The sequence below is a fragment of the Lagenorhynchus albirostris genome, chromosome 4, assembly GCF_949774975.1.
Source record: "Lagenorhynchus albirostris chromosome 4, mLagAlb1.1, whole genome shotgun sequence".
NCBI classification, from domain to species: Eukaryota; Metazoa; Chordata; class Mammalia; order Artiodactyla; family Delphinidae; genus Lagenorhynchus; species Lagenorhynchus albirostris.
The window spans coordinates 72,974,377-72,992,419 of record NC_083098.1 but is presented as its reverse complement, the minus strand read 5'-3'; the positions used below and the strand labels follow the sequence as shown (position 1 = coordinate 72,992,419).

The 18,043-nt window shown below is 43.6% G+C and overlaps 1 protein-coding gene across 3 annotated transcripts in view; it reads left to right on the top strand.

Moving 5' to 3' along the window:
* CRACD (capping protein inhibiting regulator of actin dynamics) overlaps nucleotides 1–18,043 on the top strand; it is a 35,704-nt gene that overhangs the window by 16,562 nt on the left and 1,099 nt on the right. For all 3 annotated transcript variants that reach the window (XM_060148120.1, XM_060148118.1, XM_060148119.1), the window contains 2 exons: nucleotides 15,621–15,811; nucleotides 16,467–16,629. In XM_060148120.1, the coding sequence (XP_060004103.1) occupies nucleotides 15,621–15,811; nucleotides 16,467–16,629 (354 nt within the window). The remainder of the gene's footprint in view (nucleotides 1–15,620; nucleotides 15,812–16,466; nucleotides 16,630–18,043) is intronic.

The window sequence follows — 18,043 nt, the reverse complement described above, 5'->3', positions numbered from 1 at the left end:
TGCCTCTGTCCAGCCTGTTGTCCGTGCCCAGGGCCAGAAGTAGCCCCCGGAGCTGGCGTTGGAGCACTTCCTTTAATTAGAGGCTGGTGCCCAGTTCCCCAGGGGCCCTCACTCATGGATCATAGTGAGGCTCTTTACTTTTCTTTACAGTTTTGGAAACGTGGACTGACTGTTGCGTGTCTGCAGTTCACACCGTTAATGATCCTTACTTACCCAAGTAATAAGTTGGAGGTGCTGGCAGAGACCGATTTCGCTTTCGATTGGCAGTGGAAATTGAAACGTGGTCCAAGTTAATGCAGATGTCATTAATCTTTATGAGGGGCCTGTGCAGTGACAGCAAAGACTGGAGTTTCCTAGACCAGTGTCTGTGTTCTGTCTCCGGGCACTTAGCGGCACCCAGGTGGGAAGTTAGGGGACTTTGGACAGCCCCCCTAAGGAGCCTCTGTGTGCATAATCAAGTTTGTCTCAATTTAATGCACAATGCCCACATATACATCCTGACCCCACCAGCTTGCCACTGAGAAGCCCTCCGATACGGAAATTTTAGAGCGACCGTTACTCCTGCCTCTGCCCCTAGTGTTTCTTCATGCTGGATGTTTGGGGCAGCATGGTGATCACCTGGATTGGCTTTGGGGCCCCAAGAACCTTCATCTGATACTTTTTCTTTTCTGTTTTGCAGAGTAGGTGGTCACGTGTGGTTCATAGCCCAGGAAGTTACTTGTATTTCTTAGAGAAATTCTCCCCTCAGGTTTTTTAGGGAAGATTTAGGTAATTGTTTAGGGTTGGGGTGATTTTTGCAGAGAAAACAGCTGTTTCCCAGAGATGTTGGTTTGGTTACTTGCCTTATGGAAGACACTATCGTCCTTTTTAACCAAGCCTTGCCCCAAAGGAGGGGATTGCTGAGGCAAGTGAGGCCCACACGTCCAGAGGACCTGTGCCCCTCCTTTGTAGGCGTCCACGGTTCTGCTCAGACGCAGCGCAGGGTTACGTCCCTTCCCCTGTCGTGTTCATCCTCGATCTGGTGCAAGGCTGTGGCGTGGAGTAGGCTGGGGACCCGGGTGTTGTGGCTGCAGGAATTGAGATGGCTGTGCTGCCACCAGAAACACGGGCTGCCTCTGTGGCCGTTTTCTCCCAGGACCTGTCTGCCCCAGATCCAGAGCGAAGCTGCAGTGTGGAGTGGGTGGGGCGCTCTTGCTAGGCTGGGAGACAAACTGCGGCATGCTCCTGTGGGGCCGCCTGAGCACACACTGACAGTGACCACCACCCCACCGGATCACACCCAGGGCCCCCAATGTGTCTCTGTGTAGCTAGACTGAGTCTTTCCGCAGGGGGCCAGTTGGCCCAGGTCTCACGCCAAGCGGTGGTGTGGAGTGAGTGGGGCTGGGGTGTTCACCCAGCTCAGACTGGGGAGTGCAGCAAGGTGGCAGCCACCAGTGCAGAGTTCTCTCCACCATGATTGTTGACCAACCAGTGCATGCACACTCCTCACGAGTAGAGTCTAGGCTTCTCCAGCCCTTCTGTCTGTCCCAGAGGTTCTCCTGGCAGCCGAGGGGACTTGTCTCCTTCCATGTACAACACTAGGATTGGGATGCCCAGTCTGTGGCTCAACCTGCTGGCTCCCCAGGGCAAGGGTCCACCCATACCGACCTTCTCTTCCTTTCAGATCCCTCTCAGGGGCAGGGGTCCCAACCCTATGCCTTTTTGTCCATCCTACCCAGTCATGTGGAAATCTTTCTTGCAACTTTGGTTGATAGGAGTTCTTCTGCCAGTTTCCAGCTAGCGTTCCATGAAAAGTGTTCTGCATGTAGATGTATTTTTCATGTGTTGGTGGCAGGAGGTAAGAGCTCTACATCTTGCTACTCTGCCATCTCCATCCCTCCCCGCCTCCGGAGTCCTTAAACATACCATTGGTTATACACGGCCTTCTGATACATGGGCTGAGTGAGGTGTCTGCATCTGGGTACTCAGTATTAGAAAAGCTCGATTCTATTATTTCTGGATTTTAAAATAGATAAATAGAAATTTTAATCTTTTCTTTCTTCACTCTCAGTGAATTGCCTTGCACATCCTTGAAGGCACACACACACACACACACACACACTTTTTTGGAGACACCGATTTAGAAAGGGGTCTCCATTCCCTAGGTAGAGGTCAGCAAGGACCAGGAAGGCATTCACTGAACCCACTCCAGTGGGAATGGAAATAGCAATGATAATCCCCCAGTGTCTGTCCTCCAATGCTTTGATTATAGATATCACCAGATATCATCTCATGCTGAGATTCTCACCTCCTTCCAGTGGGTAGGACAGATACTAAGTGGTCCTTTCTCCCAAGAAGTGACCTACAGGAGCAGTGATTAGATGCCAGGATACACTTGCTCGTCTCCCCAGAGCCTAGAGGGGGGGAACTTGAGTGGGCTGGCTGTGGTTCTCCTCATCCAGTGAGTTTAGAATGAAAGAGAATAGGTTTAAGCATTGTCACAAAATAAAATTTTAATTAGACACTTTGAACTCCCCCATTAAAAAGATTATGCGATTAACAAAGAACTTCTCTGTCTTTTAAAACCTTGACTGAAGTTAGGGATTTTACTGTTGTGGAAAATTTCAACAACAGTAATCCTTTGTGCTTTATCACTTACAAAGGGCTTCTGTTTACAGCATCTCATTTAATCTCACAGCACGTGTGCCTTGTCCTGGCTCCATTTTACAGATGAGGACATCAACATCCAAAAAGTTAGGTGACTTGCCTGTTCCTCATAGTGGTAAAACCTGGATGAGGAGTTCTTTCCCGGGTTAAATGATCTTCCCATTTGTTACCCTAGGACTTCTTGCTGTAATTCTCACCTGGTATTTGTAAAATGCTGCAATTAAGCCTCTAGAAACAGTTTTTACATTAATGTTCCTAATGTTACTTCTTGGACTGAATGACCATAGTCATATATTTGTTCAAAAAAATTATTCAAAAATTCCATAGAATTTAGCAAAACCTTGTTTTATTTACTTTTTTTTTTTTTTTTGGCTGTTTTGCTCATTTTTCCCCCATCTCTTGGATAATATCTTGGGCATAATTCTTTTTTTTTTTAACATCTTTATTGGAGTGTAATTGCTTTACAATGGTGTGTTAGTTTCTGCTTTATAACAAAGTGAATCAGTTATACATAAACATATGTTTCCATATCTCTTCCCTCTTGCGTCTCCCTCCCTCCCACCCTCCCTACCCCACCCCTCTAAGTGGTCACAACGCACCGAGCTGATCTCCCTGTGCTATACGGCTGCTTCCCACTAGCTATCTATTTTAAGTTTGGTAGTGTATATATGTCCATGCCACTCTCTCGCTTTGTCACAGCTTACCCTTCCTCCTCCCCATATCCTCAAGTCCATTCTCTAGTAGGTCTGTGTCTTTATTCCTTTTTTTTTTTTTAAACATCTTTTTGGGGTATAATTGCTTTAAAATGGTGTGTTAGTTTCTGCTTTATAACGAAGTGAATCAGTTATACACATACATATGTTCCCATATCTCTTCCCTCTTGCGTCTCCCTCCCTCCCACCCTCCCTATCCCACCCCTCCAGGCAGTCACAAAGCACCGAGCCGATATCCCTGTGCCATGTGGCTGCTTTCCACTAGCTATCTACCTTACGTTTGTTAGTGTATATATGTCCATGCCTCTCTCTCTCCCTGTCACAGCTCACCCTTCCCCCTCCCCATATCCTCCAGTCCGTTCTCCAGTAGGTCTGTGTCTTTATTCCTGTCTTACCCATAGGTTCTTCATGGTATATTTTTTTTCTTAAATTCCATACATATGGGTTAGCATATGGTATTTGTCTTTCTCTTTCTGACTTACTTCACTCTGTATGAAAGACTCTAGGTCCATCCACCTCATTACAAATAGTTCAATTTCGTTTCTTTTTATGGCTGAGTAATATTCCATTGTATATATGTGCCACATCTTCTTTATCCATTCATCCAGTGATGGACACTTAGGTTGTTTCCATCTCTTGGCTATTGTAAATAGAGCTGCAATGAACATTTTGGTACATGACTCTTTTTGAATTATGGTTTTCTCAGGGTATATGCCCAGTAGTGGGATTGCTGGGTCATATGGTAGTTCTATTTGTAGTTTTTTAAGGAACCTCCATACTGTTCTCCATAGTGGCTGTACCAATTCACATTCCCACCAGCAGTGCAAGAGTGTTCCCTTTTCTCTACACCCTTTCCAGCCTTTATTGTTTCTAGATTTTTTGATGATGGCCATTCTGACTGGTATAAGATGATAACTCATTGTAGTTTTGATTTGCATTTCTCTAATGATTAATGACAGATTGAGCATTCTGTCATGTGTTTGTTGGCAGTCTGTATATCTTCTTTGGAGAAATGTCTATTTAGGTCTTCTGCCCATTTTTGGATTGGGTTGTTTGTTTTTTTGTTATTAAGCTGCATGAGCTGCTTGTAAATTTTGGAGATTAATGCTTTGTCAGTTGCTTCATTTGCAAATATTTTCTCCCAGTCTGAGGGTTGTCTTCTGGTCTTGTTTATGGTTTCCTTTGCTGTGCAAAAGCTTTGAAGTTTTGTTAGGTCCCATTTGTTTATTTTTGTTTTTATTTCCATTTCTCTGGGAGGTGGGTCAAAAAGGATCTTGCTGTGATCTATGTCATAGAGTGTTCTGCCTATGTTTTCCTCTAAGAGCTTGATAGTTTCTGACCTTACATTCAGGTCTTTAATCCATTTTCAGTTTATTTTTGTGTATGGTGTTAGGGGGTGATCTAATCTCATACTTTTACATGTAGCTGTCCAGTTTTCCCAGCACCACTTATTGAAGAGGCTGTCCTTTCTCCACTGTACATTCCTGCCTCCTTTTATGAAAGATAAGGTGACCATATGTGCGTGGGTTTATCTCTGGGCTTTCTATCCTGTTCCATTGATCTATATTTCTGTTTTTGTGCCAGTACCATACTGGCTTGATTACTGTAGCTTTGTAATATAGTCTGAAGTCAGGGAGCCTGATTCCTCCAGCTCCGTTTTTCGTTCTCAAGATTGCTTTGGCTATTCGGGGTCTTTTGTGTTTCCATACAACTTGTGAAATTTTTTGTTCTAGTTCTGTGAAAAATGCCAGTGGTAGTTTGATAGGGTTTGCATTGAATCTGTAGATTGCTTTGGGTAGTAGAGTCATTTTCACAATGTTGATTCTTCCAATCCAAGAACATGGTATATCTCTCCATCTATTTGTATCATCTTTAATTTCTTTCATCAGTGTCTTATAATTTTCTGCATACAGGTCTTTTGTCTCCTTAGGTAGGTTTATTCCTAGATATTTTATTCTTTTGTTGCAATGGTAAATGGGAGTGTTTTCTTGATTTCACTTTCAGATTTTTCATCATTAGTGTATCGGAATGCCAAAGATTTCTGTGCATTAATTTTGTATCCTGCTACTTTACCAAATTCATTGATTAGCTCTAGTAGTTTTCTGATAGCACCTTTAGGATTCTCTATGTATAGTATCATATCATCTGCAAACAGTGTCAGCTTTACTTCTTCTTTTCAGATTTGTATTCCTCTTATTTCTTTTCCTTCTCTGCTGTGGCTAAAACTTCCAAAACTGTGTTGAATAAGAGTAGTGAGAGTGGGCAACCTTGTCTTGTTCCTAATCTTAGTGGAAATGCTTTCAGTTTTTCACCATTGAGGATGATGTTGGCTGTGGGTTTGTCATATATGGCCTTTATTATGTTGAGGAAAGTTCCCTCTATGCCTGCTTTCTGCAGGGTTTTTATCATAAATGGGTGTTGAATTTTGTCGAAAGCTTTCTCTGCATCTATTGAGATGATCATATAGTTTTTCTCCTTCAATTTGTTAATATGGTGTATCACGTTGATTGATTTGTGTATATTGAAGAATCATTGCATTCCTGGAATAAACCCCACTTGATCATGGTGTATGATCCTTTTAATGTGCTGTTGGATTCTGTTTGCTAGTATTTTGTTGAGGATTTTGCATCTATGTTCATCAGTGATATTGGCCTGTAGTTTTCTTTCTTTGTGACATCCTTGTCTGGTTTTGGTATCAGGGTGATGGTGGCCTCGTAGAATGAATTTGGGAGTGTTCCTCCCTCTGCTATATTTTGGAAGAGTTTGAGAAGGAGAGGTGTTAGCTCTTCTCTAAATGTTTGATAGAATTTGCCTGTGAAGCCATCTGGTCCTGGGCTTTTGTCTGTTGGAAGATTTTTAATCACAGTTTCAATTTCAGTGCTTGTGATTGGTCTGTTCATATTTTCTACTTCTTCCTGATTCAGTCTTGGCAGGTTGTGCTTTTCTAATAATTTGTCCATTTCTTCCAGGTTGTCCATTTTATTGGCATACAGTTGCTTGTAGTAATCTCTCATGATCTTTTGTATTTCTGTAGTGTCAGTTGTTACTTCCCCTTTTTCATTTCTAATTCTATTGATTTGAGTCTTCTCCCTTTTTTTCTTGATGAGTCTGGCTAATGGTTTATCAATTTTGTTTATCTTCTCAAAGAACCACCATTTAGTTTTATTGATCTTTGCTATCGTTTCCTTCATTTCTTTTTCATTTCTTTCTGATCTGATCTTTATGATTTCTTTCCTTCTGCTAACTTTGGGGTTTTTTTGTTCTTCTTTCTCTAATTGCTTTAGGTGCAAGGTTAGGTTGTTTATTCGAGATGTTTCCTGTTTCTTTTTGTTTTGTTTTGTTTTTCTTCTTTGCGGTATGCGGGCCTCTCACTGCTGTGGCCTCTCCCATTGTGGAGCACAGGCTCCGGACGCGCAGGCCCAGCAGCCATAGCTCACAGGCCCAGCCGCTCCACGGCATGTGGGGTCCTCCTGGACCGGGGCACGAACCTGCATCCCCTGCATTGGCAGGCAGACTCTCAGCCACTGCGCCACCAGGGAAGCCCCTGTTTCTTAAGGTAGGATTGTATTGCTATAAACTTCCCTCTTAGAACTGCTTTTGCTGCATCCCATAGGTTTTGGGTCGTTGTGTCTCCATTGTCACTTGTTTCTAGGTATTTTTTTATTTCCTCTTTGATTTCTTCAGTGATCACTTCGTTATTAAGTAGTGTATCATTTAGCCTCCATGTGTTTGTATTTTTTACAGATCTTTTCCTGTAATTGATATCTAGTCTCATAGCATTGTGGTCGGAAAAGATACTTGATACAATTTCAATTTTCTTAAATTACCAAGGCTTGATTTGTTACCCAAGATATGATCTATCCTGGAGAATGTTCCATGAGCACTTGAGAAAAATATGTATTCTGTTGTTTTTGGATGGAATGTCCTATAAATATCAATTAAGTCCTTCTTGTTTAATGTATCATTTAAAGCTTGTGTTTCGTTATTTATTTTCATTTTGGATGATATGTCCATTGGTGAAAGTGGGGTGTTAAAGTCCCCTACTATGAATGTGTTACTGTCGATTTCCCCTTTTATGGCTGTTAGTATTTGCCTTATGTATTGAGGTGCGCCTGTGTTGGGTGCATAAATATTTACAATTGTTACATCTTCTTCTTGGATCGATCCTTTGATCATTATGTAGTGTCCTTCTTTGTCTCTTCTAATAGTCTTTATTTTAAAGTCTGTTTTGTCTGATATGAGAATTGCTACTCCAGCTTTCTGTTGGTTTCCATTTGCATGGAATATCTTTTTCCATCCCCTCACTTTCAGTCTGTATGTGTCTCTAGGTCTGAAGTGGGTCTCTTGTAGACAGCATATATATGGGTCTTGTTTTTGTATCCATTCAGCAAGCCTGTGTCTTTTGGTTGGAGCATTTAATCCATTCACGTTTAAGGTAATTATCGATATGTTATGTTCCTATGACCATTTTCTTAATTGTTTTGGGTTTGTTATTGTAGGTCTTTTCCTTCTCTTGTGTTTCTTGCCTAGAGAAGGTCCTTTAGCATTTGTTGTAAAGCTGGTTTGGTGGTGCTGAACTCTCTCAGCTTTTGCTTGTCTGTAAAGGTTTTAATTTCTCCATAAAATCTGAATGAGATCCTTGCTGGGTAGAGTAATCTTGGTTGTAGGTTTTTCTCCTTCATTACTTTAAATATATCCTGCCAGTCCCTTCTGGCTTGCAGAGTTTCTGCTGAAAGATCAGTTGTTAACCTTATGGGGATTTCTTTGTGTGTTATTTGTTGTTTTTCACTTGCTGCTTTTAATATGTTTTCTTTGTATTTAATTTTTGACAGTTTGATTAATATGTGTCTTGGCATGTTTCCCCTTGGATTTATCCTGTATGGGACTCTCTGTGCTTCCTGGACTTGATTAACTATTTCCTTTCCCATATTAGGGAAGTTTTCAACTATAATCTCTTCAAATATTTTCTCAGTCCCTTTCTTTTTCTATTCTTCTTCTGGAACCCCTATAATTCGAATGTTGGTGCAATTAATGTTGTCCCAGAGGTCTCTGAGACTGTCCTCAGTTCTTTTCATTCTTTTTTCTTTATTCTGCTCTGCAGTAGTTACTTCCACTATTTTATTTTCCAGGTCACTTATCCGTTCTTCTGCCTCAGTTATTCTGCTATTGATCCCATCTAGAGTATTTTTAATTTCATTCATTGTGTTGTTCATCGTTGCTTGTTTCCTCTCTAGTTCTTCTAGGTCCTTGTTAAATGTTTCTTGCATTTTCTCTATTCTATTTCCAAGATTTTGGATCATCTTTACTATCATTATTCTGAATTCTTTTTCAGGTAGACTGCCTATTTCCTCTTCATTTGTTAGGTCTGGTGGGTTTTTTTCTTGCTCCTTCATCTGCTGTGTGTTTTCTCATTTTGCTTATCTTACTGTGTTTGGGGTCTCCTTTTTGCAGGCTGCAGGTTTGTAGTTCCCGTTGTTTTTGGTGTCTGTCCCCAGTGGCTAAGGTTGGTTCAGTGGGTTGTGTAGGCTTCCTGGTGGAGGGTACTAATGCCCATTTTCTGGTGGATGAGGCTGGATCTTGTCTTTCTGGTGGGCAGGTCCACGTCTGGTGGTGTCTTTTGGGGTGTCTGTGGACTTATGATTTTAGGCAGCCTCTCTGCTAATGGGTGGGGTTGTGTTCCTGTCTTGCTAGTTGTTTGGCATAGGGTGTTCAGCACTGGAGCTTGCTGGTTGTTGAGTGAAGCTGGGTGCTAGTGTTGAGATGGAGATCTCTGGGAGATTTTCGCCGTTTGATATTATGTGGAGCTGGGAGGTCTCTTGTGGACCAGTGTCCTGAAGTTGGCTCTCCCACCTCAGAGGCACAGCACTGACTCCTGGCTGCAGCACCAAGAGCGTTTCATCCACACAGCTCAGAATAAAAGGGAGAAAAAGTAGAAAGAAAGAGAGAGAGAGAGAGAGAGAGAGAGAGAAAGAAAGGGAAAGAAGGGAGGGAGGGAGGGAAGGAAGGAAGGAGGGAGGGAAGGAAGGAAGGAGGGAGGGAAGGAAGGAAGGAGGGAAGGAAGGAAGAAAAGAAAGAGGAAAAGATAAAATAAAATATAGTAAGATAAAAGTTATTAAAATAAAAAATAATTATTAAGAAAAAAATTTTTTTAAGAAAAAAAACGGACGGATAGAACCCTAGGATAGATGGTGACAGCAAAGCTATACAGACAAAATCTCACACAGAAGCATACACATATACACTCACAAAACGAGGAAAAGGGGAAATAATAGTAAATCTTGCTCTCAAAGTCCACCTCCTCAATTTGGGATGATTCGTTGTCTATTCATGTATTCCACAGATGCAGGGTACATCGAGTTGATTGTGGAGCTTTAATCCGCTGCTTTTGAGGCTGCTGGGAGAGATTTCCTTTTCTCTTCTTTGTTCGCACAGCTCCCGGGGCTCAGCTTTGGATTTGGCCCCGCCTCTCCGTGTAGGTCGCTGGAGGGCGTCTGTTCTTCACTCAGACAGGATGGGGTTAAAGGAACAGCTGCTTCAGGGACTCTGGCTCACTCACGCCGGGGGGAGGGAGGGGTGCGGATCCGGGGCGATCCTGTGGCAGCAGAGGCCGGCGGGACGTTGCACCAGACTGAGGTGCGCTGTGCGTTCTCCCAGGAAAGTTGTCCCTGGCTCCCGGGACCCTGGCAGTGACGGGCTGCACAGGCTCCCCGGAAGGGAGGTGTGGATAGTGATCTGTGCTCGCACACAGGCTTCTTGGTGGCGGCAGCAGCAGCCTTAGCACCTCACGCCAGTCTCTGGGGTCTGCGCTGTTAGCCGCGGCTCACGCCCGTCTCTGGAGCTCCTTTAAGCAGCGCTCTTAACCCCCTCTCCTCGCGCACCAGGAAACAAAGAGGGAAGAAAAAGTCTCTTGCCTCTTCGACAGGTCCAGACTTTTCCCCAGACTCCCTCCCAGCCAGCTGTGGTGCACTAGCCCCCTTCAGGCTGTGTTCACACCGCCAACCCCAGTCCTCTCCCTGCGCTCCGACGAAAGCCCGAGCCTCAGCTCCCAGCCCTGCACGCCCCAGAGGGTGAGCAGACAAGACTCTCGGGCTGGTGAGTGCCGGTCGGCACCGATCCTCTGTGCGGGAATCTCTCCGCTTTGCCCTCTGCCCCTGTTGCTGCGCTCTCTTCCGCGGCTCTGAAGCTTCCCCCTCCGCCACCCGCAGTCTCCGCCCACGAAGGGGCTTCTAGTGTGTGGAAACTTTTCCTCCATCACTGCTCCCTCCCATTGGTGCAGGTCCCGTCCCTATCCTTTTGTCTCTGTTTATTCTTTTTTCTTTTGCCCTACCCAGGTACGTGGCGGAGTTTCTTGCCTTTTGGGAGGTCTGAGGTCTTCTGCCAGCGTTCAGTAGGTGTTCTGTAGGAGTTGTTCCACATGTAGATGTATTTCTGGTGTATCTGTGGGAAGGTGATCTCCGCCTCTTACTCTTCCGCCGTCTTCCCGATTCCCTCCCATAATTCTTTCAGTCACTTTTGCAAGTTCTTTTTATTGTGGTAAAAAATACATAATGTAAAATTTATTATCTTAACCATTTCTCAGTGTACAGTTCAGTAATGCTACATTCACACTGTTGTACAACCAATTTCCAGAACTTTTTCGTCTTGCAAAACTGAAACTCTGTATCCATTAATCAACTCCCGTTTTCATCTCCCCCAGCCCCTGGCAGCCACTGTTTCACTTTCTGTCTCTATGAATCTGACTACTCTAGATACCTCATATATGTGGAATCATGCAGAATTTGTCCTTTTGTGACTGGCTTCTTCCACTAAACAATGTTTTTAAGGTTTGTCCATATTGTAGCATGTGTCAGAATTTCCTTTTTTTTAAAATTAATTTTTATTGGCATATAGTTGCTTTAGAATGTTGTGTTAGTTTCTGCTGTACAGCAAAGTGAATCAGCTATACGTATACCTGTATCCCCTCTTTTTTGGGTTTCCTTCCCAGTTAGGGCACCACAGAGCATTGAGTAGAGTTCCTTGTGCTATACAATAGGTTCTCATTAGTTATCTATTAGAATTTCCTTCCTATTTAAGGCTGAATAGTATCCCATTGTATGTATACACCACATTTTGTTTATTCATCTGTTGATGGACATTTGGGTTGCTTCCACCTCTTGGTTATCGTGAATAGCACTGCTATGAACATGTATGTGCAAATATCTTTTCTAGATCTTGTTTTCAGTTCTTTTGGATAAATATCCAGAAGTGGAATTGCTGGATCATATGGTAACTCTATTTTTAATTTTTTGAGGAACCACCCTACTGTTTCCATAGTGGCTGCACCATTTTATATCCCACCAGCATCACTCAGGCATTCTAATTTCTCCACATTCTGTTCAACGCTTGTTATTTTCTGGGAGATACACACACACACACACACACACACACACACACACACACACACACACGTGCCATTCTCACAGATGTGAGGTGATACCTCATTGTGGTTTTGATTGCATTTCCCTGATGATTAATGATGTTGAGCACCTTTTCATATGCTGTTGGTCATTTGTATGTCTTTTTAGGAGAAATGTCCATTTAAGTCCTTTGCCCATTTTTTAACTGGGCTTTTTAGTTGTTGTTGAGTTGGAGTTCTATCTTTTCAGTTACTTTTTGATAGTAAAAAGTCCTCTAGGCACCTTTAGTAACAACTATCTCATGTTAGTAATTTATATGCTGCCTCCAGTGTCATAATCAAACTCCAAACAGTATTTCAAACTAAGTGTCTCCCTCCTAATTTGGCCTGCTTTGGGCTGAAATGCCTAAAGTGGGGGTGCAGGCCTGGTCGACTTCTGCCCTTCCTCCTGGCCCAGAAACAGGCTCCATAGCTAGAGCAAAGGAAGGGAGAGAGGTGAGGCAGCAACGTTCACTGCTCTTGGGGGATGTTCAGTGCTGATTCTTCTGTGTGTTCCTCAGACCCCTCATGTGCCACCTGGGCTCTTTCTCCTCCTGCAATTCCCCTACTTCAGTGGTGCCTCCTCCAGGCAGCCCTGGGTCCCTGGTTCCCCTCCAGACAGCCCCTCTCTCCCCCATCCACATGGCTAGCACCTGAACCTCAAGCATCACTCAGTAACAGATGTCTTCCCAGCACAAACGCCTCTTCTCCAGGCCCCTGGCAGCCACCGTCCTCGCCTTTGGACTTTTCCTGGTGTAAATAGAACCTCAAGTCTGTGCCCCACAGACTCTGGGAGTTTATCTGAGTGCTCTCATTAGAGATCCTCTCATTTGGCTTAGCCCCCTTTCCTCTGCTGGGGAGAGGACATGGGAACACACCATGCTCCAACAGTGTATTTCAAAGAAATTCTCTACTCTGGCTGCTTCTGCCTCAGCTCTGATTTTCCTAGGACCTTGAGGTGGCTGTTTTGGTCACCTCGTTGGCTAGTCCTGAGTAGGTGATCAAGCACATCACTTCAGAACACGGGAGGAAGTGCCATTGATTATTTGTTACGACCTTTTGGGGCATCCCTGGCTGAAACTCAGGCATGAGTCCCATTTTAACATCCTGTTTTCTGTTTATTGATCCCCAACTACAATCCAGACCCGTTAGGCCCTTAATACATATTATGTGACAGCCTTTCAAAGAGTCTGGTCCATAACTCCAGGATGTACTATTCAAACTACAGATCTAAGAAGATAAAAATCTGGCTAGAGATTTATCTTTTCAAATTATTTTAGTCAACTGTAAGTTTAGGCAATTATGCTTTAAAGGTATTTCGACCCTTGTGATAAACCCAGTCAAAGTTGTTGGCAGGAAACTGGCCTGTTGCTTGAATGACCTTCCCAAGCAAGTTCAGGTGAGACTCTTACATAACTGCTTTAAATAGAAATCACTTAGATCTGGGGAATTTGGTTTTTAGCCATTTTGCACACGTGTTACACAGCCCTTGAGTAAAAAGGTGAAACTCATTTCGTTCCAATGTACGTAAAGCTTCTCAGTTAAGTAGAATGCTCGAAGTGGTAAATATTTTTTGATTTTCTGGTTAACTAGTCAAAAACTCCTTTCAGTTTCAGTTTTAGTTTTTTAAAAATATACTTCTGAAATGTGTCGGTTTTCTTTCCTATGTTAGATCATAACCGAATCCTTATTTGGTTAGGAATATTACAATTCACAAGGCTCATTATATGAATTCTTTGTACAGCATTACAGATCTAAGAGCTGTAGAAAATTAAGGATCTGCCTGAATTTTTGTGCTTGAATTCCCAATTCAAACTTATTTTGGTTCTTTCTCCTCAATATGAAGTTCACTTAACTGAAAGCCCTGTTGGTAAGGTCTGGATCAAAGTGTAGACTTCTGTTTGGTTTCAAAGAACAGGACTAGAATGGGCCCTTTCCCTTGGAGATAGCAAAGGATTCAATGCCAATGCCAGAATGGTTATCTTTAAAAGCGCATAATTTTTACTTGGGGAGTAGAAGGGGAGTGGGGATCATTGTCTCACAGACATAAATAACAAGAACACTCACTTTTGTAGAGCGGTTACTACATGCCAAGCACTATTCTAAATGTTTTCATAACTAGGACCTCTTTTAATCTTCACATCAGCCTGATGAGGCATGTGCCATTCTCATCTCCGTTTTATGGATTAGAAAATGAAAGCTTGGAGAGGTTAAGTAGCTTTTCTAAGGTCACATAAGGTCAAACCCAGGTCTGCTCAATTCCAGAGCCCAGTTACTACTCAGTGTTTGACCCCATCTACCTGGGAAGTTTGTTGCCCCCAGTTGCGTAGGCAAGACAGTCCACCACAATAAAAGCACAGACTGGAAGTCAGAAGTCCTAGGCTCAGGCTTCAGCCCGTGCACTAAGTGCTGGGTGACCGTGGTCACTGCAGTTGATGGTTATGGACCCAAGTACTCACATCTATCAAATGAGGGCACTGGGGACTCCCCTGGTGGTCCAGTGGTTAAGACTCCGTGCTTCCACTGCGGGGGGCACGGGTTCTATCCCTGGTCGTGGAAGTTCCACACGCCACCCAGTGTGCCAGTAAATAAATAAATAAATAAAAATTTAAAGCAAAAATGAGGGCATTGGACCAAAATCGCAGCTTCCCACTGTGTTCCTCAGAGTCCTGGTGCCCTCAGCAGCCCCACTAGGCTGCAGTGTCCCCTTTTCCTCTTTCATACATTGGGATTCCACTTGTTTGGATGGAGGCGGGTGGGCGGGGACATGGAGAAGTTTCCATTGGAAAAAAATGTGAAAAAGCAATAAATAAAAGCAGGACAATGAATCAAATAACTACCTGGGTCCTCTGTAGGCCTGAGGTTTTTTGACACTTGAGACTACTTTTTCTTCCATTTTGAGGGGAGACACATGCTCCTGTTTTTTTTCCACTGATCGAATATATTACTTTCCCACCCAGTGGAGTCACTCAGGTATTGGCACCATGTTTGTGTTAGAAAGGGATAGTTGACTATTTCTTGGCCTGATGACTGTCACAAGCTTTAGGGGATGAGGGACTGAGACAAGTGAGTAGTTAGTTTCAATGCACATCTGATTTTTTACTGACTCTGTAGGGGAGATGTGGGGGGTGGATGCCCACACTTCCAAACAATTCTCTGACACCAGCTGGTGTCAATTCAACTCACTTCTTTCAGTCCTATCTTTCTACCTGGAGATAACATCAGATTGCACAAGTTACAGGCTCAGTCCTACCAGACTGACCCCATCTAATTAGATGCCAATTGCAAATTTATGTTGCTCAATTAATTTGCTAGGGGGGGCTCAGGGAACCACTTTACTTACTAGTTTATATATAAAGAATACAACTCAGGAACAGCCAGATGGAAGAGATGAATGGGGAAAGGGGCACAGAGCTTCCACGCTTTTGGAGCTAGTCACTCTCCCAGCACCTCCATGTGTTCCCAACTCAGAAGCTCTCCTTACCAGTCCTTTTGGCTTTTTATGGAGGCTTCATCACATAGTTGTGATCAATTAAATCACTGGCCATGGGTGATTGAACTCAGCCTCCAACCCTTCGCCCCTCCCCGAGAGCTTGGGGGTGGGACTAAAAGTTCTAACCCTCTAATCACATGATTGGTTCTATTGGCAACCAACCTCCATCTTTAGGTGCTTTCTAAAAGTTACCTCATTAGCAGAACAGAAGACACCTTTATGCTCTCATCACTTAGGAAACCGCAAGGGTTTTAGTTCTGTGCAGAAACAGGGACAAAGACCAAATATGTATTTCTTACTGTACATCACAATATCACAGTCATTTTTCCCACAGAAAAGCCGACGCTTCAGAGCAGACACTCTTTAGACAGCTCCAAACTTGCGGAGAAAGTTGAAACCGCGCAGCCACTGTGGATAACGTTGGCACTGCAAAAGCAGAAGGGGTTTCGGGAGCAGCAAGCGACTCGAGAGGAGAGGAAGCAAGCCAGGGAGGCCAAGCAGGCCGAAAAGCTCTCCAAAGAAAACGTAAGTAGCTTAGCCTTCAGCTCTAACTTTGTTTTCCTGAGCTTGGCTCTCTCTTCTTTTGGCTGCGCTCCGCAGCTTGCGGGATCTTAGTTCCCCGACCATGGACTGAACCTGGGCCCCGGCAGTGAAAGGGCCAAGTCCTAACCGCTGGACCGCCAGGGAGTTCCTGAGCTTGGCTCTTTTAGTTCACAGGATTTAAGACGACAATAACAAAACAAGGCTAGCTGAGAGTGGTGGAGAATACTTAGACAGTAGAGCAATAAATAAGCTGACCACTGTTAGGACAAGGAGGCGTTTTAGGTTAGAAATTTGGTTTCCTTATGCTCTTCGGTTAGCCTGATTTGGCAGAATCCGCTCACACAGGTTATATGAGAAATACAAGCAGCATTTTATTTGAGCAGTGAGTTGAGAGGAAATTAGGAATCTTGCTCTGTGGCCCTGACGGTATAGTTATTTTGAAGGGCTCTTCTGGGAGAGTATGTAGCGTCCCCTCTTCGGGACATGTGCACTGAGCGGCTCGGTGGTTGAGCACACACTGCTCCCCCTTGCAGTCTGGCCTCTCCTCTGGGACCAGAGAACGGGAGCTGGCCAATGGAAGCCTCCAAGGCCTTGCCTTGCATGGTCAGTCTCCCCCTGACTTTCTCTGTCCATCCAGGTCAGTGTCAGCCTGCAGCCTGGAAGCAGCAGTGTCAGCAGAGCTGGTTCCCTGCACAAGTCCACCGCTCAGCCAGAAGAGAAGAAGCCAGAGACAGCAGCGTCCAGGCTCGAGCGCCGAGAACAGCTGAAAAAGGCCAACACTCTTCCTACATCTGTGACAGGTAGAGAACAGGTCCATTTCTATTTAACCGTACTTAAAAGTTTTTCTTCTTAGGGTGTGTTTTATTTCCTCTAGCGTCATAACTAGCACAGCATTTTAGGCATTTCAGAGCACGAGCTGTCTCACAACCCCATTCATCAACTCTGACACTGATAAAGCTCGTCTGATAAAGATCATCAGAAACTCACCCACTATCAGTGGTGTGATGATAAACTTTTAACAATCAGTTCTTCAGGGAGTGGAGAGACCTCTGATTTGTAGTATTTGCTGTGGTGTAAATACTCCCAACCATGGCTAATTTCAAGCTACTAATGTGATATCAAGTGACTCGTTATATTCCTGAACCTTTAACAAGGTGATAGGAGCCCTCTCCAACTCCACTGCCTGTAGTCCAACAAAATTAGGTTTATTAACTTCCTGCAGCAAGTAAGACTGCACACCATAAGCACCTTCTAAACAAAACAAGAGATAAGATTATATTAGGATTCAGGGGAAAGGTGAATTTTAGGTAAAATTTAAATGAAGCAGTGACTCAAAGCAAAGTAGTTGATATCAAGCCTGAGCTGAAAAGTGGACTCAGGAGCCTGTTTCCTTTGACACCACAAACTTAAGGTAAATGTGAGGAAGCTGTATTGGAAAACCCCTACCTGGAGCTGTGCTCCAGTTGGAAATGGAAATTGTTTCTCTGAATCATGGTCATCCAAGTGGCTCAGATGCTCCAGGCAAAAGTGGGGTGGTCCCTGGTCCCTTCTCACTGATGTGATTTCAGACAGCAAATTTCTGACCCAGGTGTGACTTTACAAAGTTGTTGTGCTCTAAGTCCTTGATGTTAATTAACAACAGCAGTGTTTATATGTTCATGACACACAGGAGACACATGCACATTAAAAAAAAAACTCTTTATTCTGTTAAAAGATAAAATGATCCAATAATGTTTGTAACTATTTCTGTGTTACATATCACTTGGAGGATGGAGCGTCTGAAAGAACTTCCTCTCAGGGGTTATTAGGGCATCTGATTTCCCACTAGGCAGCCCTGTTCCTCAGAGGACACCCAACTTCTGGACCCAAGATTTTTTCATGCCTTGGATACCTGCTAGCTGAGGTCTGGAAATGTAAAGAGGTCTCACTATTAAAGCTATATTTACTATTTGGTGAGGAGAAAAAAACTTTATATTTGAAAACCACTTTGGAGCATTTTCTCAAGAACCTCCAAGGGCATTATTTCGTTTGATCTTATACTCAGGAATTAAGGATTCTAAACATCATATTGGTGTGTGTCAAGAGAGAATTCTTGCAGAATAGTGAAAGCTCCAAAGTCAAAGAGATCAACCTCTGTCTGCCTGATTTCTTAGAGCACCAAAGGGTTAATGCAATTCAGAGCTGGCTCCACCACACAAAGCCTCACCACACAAA